Raw genomic sequence first — 12,552 nt, 5'->3', positions numbered from 1 at the left:
TCCGCTTGAGAATCGGATGAGAATTGGGGAAGATATAGCCATTACTGCGGACCCCATAGGGAAAACTGCATTTTCAAGGGATCCCATCATGAACAATGGACAAAAAATCTAAAAAATATTTTGTCTCCGGATTTTGATGCACAATGGTGGCGAATCGATCCAGAAGTCGTTTAAGGTACTCCGCTTGAGAACCGGATGAGAATTTGGGAATATATAGCCATTACTGTGAACCCAATAGGGAAAACTGCATTTTCAAGGGATCCCATCAGGAAAAATGGACAAAAAATCTAAAAAATATTTTGTCTCCGGATTTTGATGCAGTATGGTGGCGAATCGATCCAGAAGTCGTTTAAGGTACTCCGCTTGAGAATCGGATGAGAATTTGGGAAGATATAGCCATTACTGTGGACCCTACGGGGGAAGACCGCATTTTCAAGGGATCTCATTGAAAATGAACAATAAAGGATAGCTTACTTCGGGCGGAGCCGAAGTTTATATACTCTTGCAGTTAAAACCGGATGTATATCGCAAACATCGGATATAGTTGACCGATCCTTATGGGAATATGAATATCCAATTTATGAAATCCAATTTATTACAATACAAAATCTAAAAAAAGTCCCAAACTTCTATCTTCAAAAATTCCAAATTTGGCATTTCTACTAAAAACCATTTCCGATCGTTTAGTTATATGGCAGCTATAGAATATAGTCGGCCGATCCCGACTTATTTACTGCGTGCAAAGGAAAGAAGGGTGTGTGCAAAGTTTCAAGACGATAGCTTATAGCATACAGACGGACATATTTATATTAACTCAGGAGGCGATCCTGATCAAGAATATATATACTTTATAGGGACAAAGTTATAATACCCTCTGCAAGAGTATAAAAATATAAAGAAGTTGTGACCGATGTGACCCACAACATGATTTTCGCCAAGAGTCTACCAATCCTTCTACCAAGGTTGTAAAGGCTTACTGGACTAAATGATATATGGTCACACTTGTCGCATAATAGTGTTGAATAACAGTAAAAATAGCCTCCAGTTAAATAATTAATTGAAACATGCATTTTTTGTCTAACTTTGGTTATAATTTTATTCATTATCTTAACTTGTTCTTGCTTCTATCATTCGTTCTGCCATGCTCCGATCTTTCAAGAATCATACATTATATCATCATAGTGCCACCTCTGGGCTTAGCTCTTCACATTTTTATAGCATAGATTGAGAAATTATTCATAGTTTTATGTTGTGTATGTTATGTGCAATTTATATATTAAACATGTAGTATAATTTATGTAGCATACAAAAAAAATAGCTAAAAAAAAATAAACAAAAAGACATCGCTCCCGAAAATGGTGTGTGGGCATCTTTGGATGCCACCGTCAAAAAGGGTTTCTTTCGATTTCTTCTTGGTCTCCGAATTATTCGTAATCTGCTCCACATATGGAGCCATCTCCCTGCTCTTCCTGGTCTTCTATTTCTTTGGTGGTGCTTGGTGCTGCTGCTGCTGCTGGGTCTGTTGCTGCTGCTGGGCCTGTTGCTGGGTCTCGTAGCGCTGCCGCAGGGCGGTCAGGGCGCTTAACAGCCGGCTGTTGGCCGCGTCCAGTGCCGCTATCTGCTGGCCCTGCTCCTCGATCACCCGCTGCTTGTGGGACAGTGCCAGCGACATCTTGAGCTGCTCGCGACGCAGTTCCTCCTCCATGGTGATGAGTCTGTGGATGCAGCAAACAAAAACATAAGTTTGGAATTATGGCGACCGTGACACTACTAGTTTTCAACACACTTTCTTAACAGACTTTCTAACTTCATCCTTACCTGTCGATAATGCTGCGCATGGTGGACTCGGACTGTAGGCTCAGGTTGTTGGCTCCGTTGGAGCCATTTTGTCCGGCCGGGCGCTGCAAGCCGAACAGCTCGTCACTGGAGTCACGCAGCTCGGCCTCGTCCCGGTCGAGGGTGTGCCGGAGCGTGTCCAGCGTCTGCTGCAGCAGCTGGATCTCTCCGTTTTGGTCATAGCCCTTGCTGAGGCCGGCCTGATCCTGGCCCGGAACGCCGCCACTTCCGCCCCCGTTGCTGCCGCCGCTGCTGCGCAGGTGGCGACGTCGTTTTCCCTCCTGCAGTTGGTTGCAGTGTCCTGGAAAGGTAACAGATACCCCCTGTTAGAGATTGGTTCCTCTAGGATCCCCCAGTTCACACTCACCCTCTGTATCCGTGCTACTGTCCGAGAGCGTGCGTGCCGAGTCCAGGCTAAGACGCCGCTGGGCCGCCGAGTTGCCGGCACCACTGCCTCCTCCGTTGCCTCCAAACTGCTTCAGTTCCTGCTCCCGCTCTCGTTCGCGCTCCCTTTCTCTCTCCCTCTCGCGCTCTCTGTCCCGCTGATGCGGGTGCTGGACACCGCCCCCGGGCGTGGCCATTCCGTAGCCCAGATTTCCGCTGCTCCCGCCGTAGCCACTGCCGTAGACATCCTCCCGCTTGAGGGCTCCGTTCAGGCGCCCGTAGGCTGCCGAGGCCTTGCCCAGATTCGAGGTGGAAGCGGAGGTGGAGGAGCTGCTGCCGCCGCTCAGAGATCGCTGAGCTTCCAGCTTGGAGGCGGACATGCCAGCACCGGCTGCCGCTGCCGCCGCATAGGTGTAGTAGTTGTCCGCCGAGAGTTGCTCGTCCGAGGAGCTGGGCGTCAGGGTGGCCGCGTCCAGGGTACCGCCGCTGTTTAAGAAGGCAGCCCGGGCCGCCACCAGACCTCCGCCCAGGGGCTTCAAGCGCTGGCTAGAGAACTGCTCCCGATTGCCGCCAGAGACTACCCCACCACCGCCACCGCCTCCTCCTCCGTTGCCTCTTCCCGTCGATCCTGTCGAGCTCTGGTTGGGCTGCAGCTGGTAAGAGGGATTCTTGAAGGCCAGCGGCGCAATGTGACCCATCGCTGCCTTCAGCTGGCTCTCCACGGGACTGGAGGACTGCGAGGGCGACGGATTGGTGGAGATGCTCTGGTAGCCGGAGCTGCAGTGGCTGCTCTTCGCGGACAGCTGCTCCTTGCCGGGATTACTGCCGTTCTGGGGCTTCAGCAGGTGGCTCTGGCTCATGGGATGCAGCTGGTGGTGGTGGCCGGCCATGGCCGACTGTTCCGCCACGTCGTGCTCCTCGGCGTACTTGAACAGATCGTCCAGGTCCTCCAGATTCTTGGGCATATTCGAGTTGGGATTCAGGCTGTTGCCGCGGGCATAGTGACCCCCGGAATGATCGGGAATGCCCAGGTTAAGCTTATGCCTTCCCCCGCCCCCCTGGCCACCGGCCGCCCCCATAGACTTCATCATCGGGGTGGGGGACTTGCAGACGAAGGCACTGCTCGTGTCCAGGCCAGAGATCTGGATCTGGAACTCCCCATGCATGTCGTCGTAGCTGCCACTCTGGTTGTTGTTATTGTTGTTGTTGTTGTTGGTAGTGGTGGTGGTGTTGGCCATGTTGTTGGCATTCCTTGGCAGTGTCCTGGATCGGGTACTGGATGGAGTACTAGTAGCCTCGTAGTCGTTGCCATTGTTGCCGTACATGGGATAGTTGAGGCGATCCATGCGCTCCATGGTGCTGGAGGCGCTGGTCTGGGGCGCCGGCGGGCAGTGATGGCCCGGATGCAGCTGCTGGGCGTGGTGATGCAACAGGTTGCTGCTGCTGCCGTTGAGGGATGACGACGCCATCGATGTCTGGGACTGGGCGTGCTGCAGGCCACCTCCGCCACCTCCTCCTCCTCCGCCGCCGCCGACGGGTGAGCTGATGAACTGGTTGCCGGCAATGGAGGTCTGCGAGTTGGACAGGAGCGAGTTGAAGTGTTGCTGGTGGATCTGTTGCATCTGCATCTGCTGCTGCTGCTGCTGCTGCATCTGCTCCTGCTGCAGCAGGCCAAACACGGTGGGATCATTGTACCGGAATATGTTCTTCTCCAGGGAGTTCGGCGTGAGGACGCCCCTCATGATGCCCCTCTCCGCCGACAGTGGCTTGCTCACGATCGCATGCTGCGGCTGCGCCAGCTGGCTCTGCTGTTGCATCAGCTGCTCCGGATTGGAGGAGCCCGCCACTGGAACCGATCCGGAATTGGAGCCAACGCCGCCCGGATTGCGGTTCTCCTGGTTCTCACTGGCTATCGAGTGGGTGGACGATGTGGCTGGCAGGTAGCCGCCCGGCAGAGCCATGCCCAGGTTGCCCTGCTCCTTGGCGCGCGTGATCTCGTCGAGAATGTGCTGCAGGGGGTCCAGCTCGTGCTGCCTGGCCTCCGGCAGCTTGGCCAGGCTCTCGCTCAGCAGGCTGTGCAGGATGGACAGCTGCTTACCCTGGTCGATGTAGCCCGCCCAGTCGAGTATCGAATCGGGGGCAGGGTGCTCCGGCCGGGTGGAGATGATCTCCAGAAACTGCTGCATGCGTCCCGCCTCCTGCTCGAGGAAGTCGTTGAGGAACTCCATGAAGTTCTCCTTGCCCTGGAACCGCGTAAAGTTGGCCAGGGTCTGCAGGGTCTTGGCCACCAGGGTCAGGTTGCGGGTGGCCCGCGCCGACGGCAGTTCGCTGGTGATGTTGAAGAGCGACGGCGACAGGATCGCGGGGCACAGGAAGCGCAGGAAGATGCTGGCCGAGATCAGGTTGTCGGCCATGTCCTGGCGCCCCAGCTGCTGCAGCCGTTCCCGGAACGTGGCGAAGCAGTTGCGCAGCTGGGCGGGGAAGTGCTTGTGCGACTCGAAGATGCACTGCCACGCCCCCCGCACTGCACTGCGCAGAGCGGCCTGCTGGCGCTGCAGCGATCCGGCCGAGGAGCCGGTGGCCTTGGTGGGGTCCACCTCGCAGTCGCGCTCCGACTGGATCAGCTCACAGATGGGGGTCGAGAGCGTGTCCTGGAGATACTGCTCGCCGGTCAGCTTGAGGAAGGCCTCCATGCTCTTGGTGGCCAGCGAGTTGCCGCGGAAGGTCAGTCGCTGGTCGCCGACACGGAGCAGGTCGAGGGCCACCACGTCGGTGAGAAAGGCGCCGGCCAAGCCCTGGGCGTGCATTAGCAGGACGAGGGCCTGGCCAATGTCCTCCTTGGCCTTGACGCCGATGACCGGCTCCAGGGTCTCGCACACCTTCTTGTAGTTCTCCTTGAGGTAGGCCAGGAAGTTGGCGTAGATGTTGATGGGCAGGATGTCGGTGCTCTGGAAGCGGCACTTGATCCGCAGCGTCGGCACCTGCTCCTTCTCCTTGGAGCTGCCGCCCCCGCCGCCCGACTGCCGTCCCAGGCTGTCGCCGGCCTTCTCGCTCAGTATCGGATACCAGTGCTCGCAGGGCAGCCTCGAGGTCACCTCATGCACTGGGATCTTCACGGAGCCGACGAACTGGTACTTGTCGCGCTTCTTCTTCTTGTCCACCTCACGGAACACGTTCACGGTGATGACATTGATCTCGGGGATGTCCGGGAAGTCGAAGTGCTCGCCCCAGAAGAGCAGGTCCGTTTGCAGCTTGACGGAGGTCCGGCCGTAGAGGGTCTTGTCGAGCTGGAGCTCGCAGAAGTAGCGCTTCTTGGGCGGCAGGTTCTTGGCCTCGTAGACCCACATCTTGAGGGAGTTGTCGGTGCGCCGGGTGTGCTCGGCGTTGGGGGCTATCGACTTGCGCAGCGAGTAGATCCACAGGTCGCGCTCCTGGCGCGATCCGCACGAGTAGTACCGCTCGCCCCGCGGCCCGCCGCGCACCTGGAAGCAGTGCCTGCGTCCCAGCACCGACTGATGCACCGGTGCCACGCCCACCGCTCCCGTGCACGAGAGATCTGCAAAGGATTAGGATGTAGTTGGAAGTCTCAAGAGAGAGAAGTGGACCACTTACCAATGGTGGACATGACGGCATGGCTGGACAGCAGACTCTCGTGGGAACGGGAGCCCCTCAGGCCGCCAGAGCCGCGCTTGGTGCGCTCCAGTTTGGTCACCGACTTGGTCCGCTTCAGGGGATTAGACCTGGACGAAAGAATGGGCTATAGAACTGGGATAATGGGCTGTGATGGATACTCACTTTTTGGAAAAGAAATTTGTGAACCTGGAGGTAGCATTGTGCTCCGTCTGATGCTGTTTGCTGCCCAGGATGGGCGTTGTGGGTGCGGATCCGCGGCGGCAAGCCTTCTCGTAGGAAGTATCTGCAAGGAGGAAAAACAAAGGATGTTCGCATTAGATCCGGATTAAGGCAGTTGACCCCTCCCCCCTCAAGTAATCCCGACCCTCTCCGCCGCATTCCACAAAACTGAAATTTTTTTGCGTAAATCGGCTTGGGTTTTCGGAGGAAACCGGTTCGGTTCGGTCCCGCTCCTCGGTTCTCCCTCCTCCTCCTCGGCCCGACAACAAAAGAAACAATAAGGAGCTGCAGCAGCTGCTCGACAAATGATCCAAAGCCCAAAACCCAACTCGGCACTGTGGCATCACCTGCCGCAAAAAAAAAAAAAAAAAGAAGAAAAAAATTTCAAAACAAAAATAACAACAGCCGGAGTGGTAGTTTGGAGTGGCAGGGGCAGCAGGGGCAGGTACCCATGATTCATCATGTGCCTCATTACCGTGGCAAGATGCTCGCATCAGATACACTCGAAAAAAAAGAACAAAATACAACGCATTTCAAACCAGAAAGAGTCTGCTTTTTGCCCAAAAAACCTGTTGGTTTGAATATCAAATGCAGTTCAGATGAGATTCTTCAAATGTCAGGCTGTGATATCGATGACTAAATCGATTACATAAGCCTTTACTGTTATTTATCAAAATAATCAGTAATTAATCGAATTATTTTAAATCGTAATTGTAAATAATAATCATATTTTTGTTATAACAAAGACTCTTTATAAGCTTCTTAATCCACATAGCCCATTTGATTCATTTTTAAATGATATTCTTGATAATTTATCGATAAAAACGATAAGCCCATAACCCTAGGTTTAAAATACTTCATTGTTGGTATTGTTTCTTTTTGTAGAAACGCATTTTCAGAGACTTTTGAATTTAAAAACCCCTTTTTCCTTTTGGAAGGAAAAATAATAAAAAGTATCTTAAATTCAGACATCGATTTTATCGATAAATTACTGAAATATTGCATTAAAACATGGAATTTGCCTTTAAGAAGTCTCTAAAAATGCTATTTAGGTGTGTAAATTAAGTGTCCTACACCTACTGTTTAGGTCTCTAAAACCCCTTATCTATGAAGAGAAATGCTTGAATTTTTAATTATGGCTTATAGATCTGATCGATAAAACGTTGAAATATATATTTTGTTGTTAAAAGATTAACTATGTGGTTAAAAAAGTCATTAAAAATGAGAGACTTCCCATTTAATGCAATTTTAAAAAAACTTATCGATAAAACCGATAAACCTTAGTTAAAATAAAACTTGATTCTAATCATTTTTCTTTAAAATTTATAATAAAAAAAGCTTCTTTCTTTTTTAAAGAGACTTCCCTACCCCACCAGCCCTGCTTTAGGCACTTTTTCAATAACTTATCGATAAAATCGATAACTCGCAGATAAAAATACTTCCTTTCAGGTACAATTCTAGTAATTCATAGGGCAAACCTAGTTTTTGAGAACATTTTCTCTTAGTGAACCCCTGTAACTGAAGGTAAACGGGAATCCGAGGCCCAAAAACAGGTTTCTTCGTCTCTGTGGCATCGCCATCATCCTTCCCCGTTGGCTCTTTACATCGCCGCCCGCATAAAGTGCGGTCCACAAAGGAACATCAAGAAGAAAGACGGTAGACTGGAGACTAGAGACCTAGAGGGTACACACAGCCTAGAGAAAACAAAGCGACCTTGTCGAAGGCAGGCCAGGCCACCTACAAAGTACAGTAGTATGGGGGGATGGGTTGCTTGGATTTCTGGGATTTGTTGGATTTGATGAGTTGAACGATGGCGGAGGCGGAACCCCGAGTAGAGAACACATCCGCACACACATCCCGTGACTCATCTGGGGCTGGGAGGGAAAGACACCATTTCTTTGGCAACCTCCCCTTGATTTTTGATGGCGATGGCATGCAAAATGGTCATTCATTCATTTTTTATGAGCCTCGGACTGGGCTCGTCTTCCGGAGTTCATCAGTTCACAGGTTGATTCATTTCAATGGCCAGATGCAAACATACTGATTTGTCATTCACTCCAAAAAAAATTGTGTCATTTTATAAATTTTTGATTCAAAAGAAGCCAGCCCCACACACACGCAACCGATGGGCAACTTCTATTAATACCCGGACCCGGAGAAGAGCTGTGCGGCCGTCTGGGGCACAATTTATGAAATATTCCTATATAAGATCAAAACTCGTTGATGAGCAACTGTATCATCATCTTAATCTTCACCGCCCGTTGAGCAAAAAGCAAAAAAAAAAAACAAAAAAAAAGCAAACAAAATCCAAAAGGTGAGACGAATATGGCGCATTTATGCCGTTTTTGTACCAGGTGGGTGTTCCACGCCCCCAGAGATATGCCAAATCTAGAATATAGGCTTGCTAAGCCCAAAAAAGTAAATAAATAAATAAATAAAAAAGAAGCCAAAGCAAAAAATCCATAAAGAAGCAAAAAAAAGGAAAAAAATAATTTCTATGAAAGGATTTCTGGTATATAAGAAACGGATCTTATCTATGCGGAACCATATATACGTATATATATATATATATATATGTACAGTTATACAGTTATGTATACTTTTTCTCATATTTTCCAACCACAATCTAGGGCAAAACTAGAGCTTATCATATTTCCCAAGCAGGGAATGGGGGAACGATTATGCTTTATTGCAGCAGTTTCCTTCAGAAAGGCCTGGCAGTTTTATTTTAGAGCCAACCTCTTATTGGAGAGGTCAATCGATGAGGTCTCGAGACTCTAGCAAGGGTTATAGTAGTATTTTTTGACCAAAAAAAGTTGATTTGCCTTTTTTAATATTTCTTTCGAAGAGAACTTAAGCTACTTTATGGTAATTGTTATTTACTGAATTAGTGGCTACTTTTAAGAGGATAATGTTGAGTAAAATCATGTAAAATTATCATGTAAATATATTTCCCTAATTCCACTTTTGTAAAATTTGTAAGAAAAGAGCTACTTTTCGGTGATCTCGCTTTTGTCTGCTTGGAATATTTAAAATCCATAAATGAAATCCATCAAAATAATGGGTTAAGAATACATCAATGCAGGTAATGAATGAAAAGTTTTAAAGAACTCCCATTTTTGACAACATTTTGCTGAAACTTTTCAACTAAATTGTCGACTAAAATTGGTAATACCTTTTTGAAATCAAATTCCTTTGTTTATTACTTCGGGAATATATTCATAAAGATAGTGTAAAAATTTCAGACCAAAATCGAGATCACCGCCTTTAGAAACTCCGTTTTAAGAAAAACGCACCTAGTACCCTTTGCTAACTTTAGCTGGTACCTTTAGCTAACCAATAGCTCTGAAATATATATCGGATTAAGTTCAAAATTGAAAAAGACATGTACATATGTATCTTAGAACAAAGTACAAAAAATGTAGATCTTTTTTAACATCCTAACTGCGCATAGCCCCTTAAAAAATAGTTTATTATCTGCTTTGAAAATGTTTAAATTTTATTCGAGCTCTATGTACCTCAGACCAGACTTTTAAGCTCGCTCATAATTAATATTTAATTTTAAAATTGAAAACTTTAAACTCCACTCCACTTTAAACTAACTAATACCTCAATCCTAACCGCTTACCTTAAGCCCAGTGCTCTATAAGGTCTGGTCAGGTCTAGTTGGCTTATATAGTGCGATGAAGTCAGCGGAGATCGGGTTAGGGCCTATTACACACATGATCTGTGTGTAATCAAGCTTTTTTTTTTTTTGGCCAGATCACCAGAGATGACCATGCCACCGGACCTCAGACCCCATTCACGATTGCTCATCTGCTTGAGTCACAGTTCTTGGGTATTTTGTTGGATTTTTGGGGAAGCATTTCTTTGAGATAATTAAAACGGATTTAAGTGAAAAAAAAAAAATAAGAGAAAAAGAAAGCAGTCATTGATTGATACCCTTGGGCAGATGCTAACTGTGCGATAAGGTCAGGCGGCCGGGCCGCCTCAATTATCGCCGAGACGGGCTCTGGCTCTGATAAATGAAACTAGCCACCGATCGTGGCAGATATATGGCCCTCCACAGGCCCGAGACTCTATCTCACGAATGTCAACACACACTCTCCGGTGAGTGATGTGATGTGCCGGGATCTCCACCTCCCCTAACCCTCCTCCGATAAGGTATCATCAATCAATAAATATTAATATTTGGCTTTCTTCCAGACACATCCCCAGTCTCAGTCCCGGTCTCAGTTGCAGTCTCTGATAGAAAATTATAAACATTTCGACCCTTGTCTATCATAAAATATTTTCCCATCGTCGTTCGTCGCTTTATCGACATGCTTATAAATAAAAAATAAAATAAATAAAAATAACAAATATGGTTTGAGAAGTGTTTGGTCCTCCTTATCGCCTCACAAAAAAAAATAAATAAAGAAAAGCTGGAGCCACTAGAGTAAGATGGCGTCTAGGGGGAGATCATGTTTGCTGGCTCTCGAGACTTGGGGTCTCGGATCTTGGGGTCTTGTGTAACTCATCAAAATAGAAATATTATAGAGCCATCCAGCTTTATTAGCTAACAAAGATAAATTAAAATGCAGTTATTAATACTGAGTTTTGATAGTCAAAATATTATATAAATATTCCCAGGGGATTGGGGATTAGGATTACTAATTTAATTGATTTTATTTGCATAGTTGTGGAAATATTGTTTATATTCTTTGAGATTATTAGTTGGGGGACTTGGCTGATATAATGTCTGTTTAGTTCTATCGTAGGGAATATAATAATACCGTTTTAATATATATTTCAAAAGTTAGACTCCAATTTTGATACCAAATATAAAAGAAATTCAAAATAAGATTTATATTTCCATTTAGATAATGAAATAGAGGAAATTAATAATAAGAGTTATTTTGGAATTGTTTTTCAAAAATCAATAATAAGAGTTACTATTTTTTTTAAGTTTTATAGCTCCCTAATCTCCATTAGTGACTACTATAAGGTGTACTATGTTTAGACAAATTTTGGTCTAATTTTCCTAACTATTCTGCAACTACCCGACTTTCTAAGTTCAATAAGGTACAACTAGGGGAGTATTTCTGGATCTATGTTTCAACAATTAAACATCCCATCTAAAATTTTTGATCCTATTCCATTGAAATTCAAAACCAAAACTATTTGAACTATTTGAATTTAAAAAAATAATAATACAATCATCTAAAGTATGTGTGTTAGAATTATTAACAAAAAACAGTATCTTATTTCTCTCATTTTTTAAAGAATGTAAAATCTTTGATGCCCATTTGTAGTTGCTAATGCTTTTTACTTGTATAATTAATGGTTAATAAATTATATCTATATTATGGTTTAAAATTAATAATATTTAATACTTTAATTTATGTATATATAATAATTTTGTGCTATTTATTTGTTTGATAATCCTTAATTTTCAAATAAATAAATTGATATACTATGTATAAATTGAAGTATTCTACTACTAATATATACTACTATATTTAGTTCATTATTATTATTTCTTCAGGATTTTCTTTATTCCTTAAGTTCATCAGTAGGATTTCTTTCATTAAGGTAAGAAAACTATCAAATATTTAGATAGTTAGATAGTTAAGATATTTGGTGTCTAATTATATAGGGTTCTAACTATTATTTTTATTGATTTTTAGATGATTTCTTTAATTAATTTTCTTCTTAAATAAGTGCTCCCTTATTTTAAAGGGTTTCCTTCCCTACAACCTTAAAAACCCTTAATTTTATTGAAAACCCAAGCCACTGCATCTGGAAACAAAGCCAAAACAAGAGCCAGCCATAATTTCGTCTCATTTTTTTCTCGAATAAAGCGACTCGTTTGTAGGTATACCCCTCCTCCCCTCCTCCCCTCCTCCCACTCCGCCCTCTGTCGGCACTCTGTCCTGCTCGCACTCCACAACAAACTGGTTTCTGGTGCGGGTGTGTGTGAATCATATTAAAATAACAAAAAAAAAAAAAAAAAGCGGCAACGAAATTGAAATTGTGGCCAGCACGACCACCCTCTCTCCGATCTCGAGAGAGAGAGAGCGAGAGAGAGCGTATAAGCCGAAAGACGCCGCACAGTGGAACTGAAACGGATCTGAACGATCGACAATTGGCCATAATCGACGATGGGCTGCTTCTTTAACGGTTTCTCCGTAATCCCCCCCACCCCCCTAGAAGTCATTGTAATGCAATGGATTGGATGGCCTATTCCAAGTATAGAAAACTGATTCCGATTCAATGGCCAGCAATGGGAGAAGAGAATAGAAGACAGCCCGCAGAAGACAGAACACAGAACACAGAAGACTGAAGAATAGATTCTTGGAATAAAAAATCAAAATGCAATGGGATGCACACTACTCGAGCATTACATTATTTCCTTTCTCTAATCACTTTCCTATCGAATCACCAATACATCCATATATACATATGTATATATATCATATATATCATATACATACATAC

At 45.7% G+C, this 12,552-nt stretch overlaps 1 protein-coding gene across 6 annotated transcripts in view; it reads right to left on the bottom strand.

Annotated features, from left to right (window-relative positions):
• Positions 1–1,069: 1,069 nt before the first annotated feature.
• raskol (Ras GTPase-activating protein raskol) overlaps positions 1,070–12,552 on the bottom strand; it is a 55,037-nt gene continuing 43,554 nt past the window's right edge. For all 6 annotated transcript variants that reach the window (XM_043210095.2, XM_043210097.2, XM_043210096.2 and 3 more), the window contains 5 exons: positions 6,016–6,136; positions 5,833–5,960; positions 2,204–5,776; positions 1,819–2,137; positions 1,070–1,715 (listed from right to left, as the gene is read on the bottom strand). In XM_043210095.2, coding sequence (XP_043066030.1) covers positions 1,478–1,715; positions 1,819–2,137; positions 2,204–5,776; positions 5,833–5,960; positions 6,016–6,136 — 4,379 coding nt within the window. In that variant the 3' untranslated portion in view covers positions 1,070–1,477. The remainder of the gene's footprint in view (positions 1,716–1,818; positions 2,138–2,203; positions 5,777–5,832; positions 5,961–6,015; positions 6,137–12,552) is intronic.

Source organism: Drosophila bipectinata, chromosome XL, assembly GCF_030179905.1.
Source record: "Drosophila bipectinata strain 14024-0381.07 chromosome XL, DbipHiC1v2, whole genome shotgun sequence".
Lineage (NCBI taxonomy): Eukaryota > Metazoa > Arthropoda > Insecta > Diptera > Drosophilidae > Drosophila > Drosophila bipectinata.
This window is presented reverse-complemented; position numbering and strand designations above follow the sequence as displayed.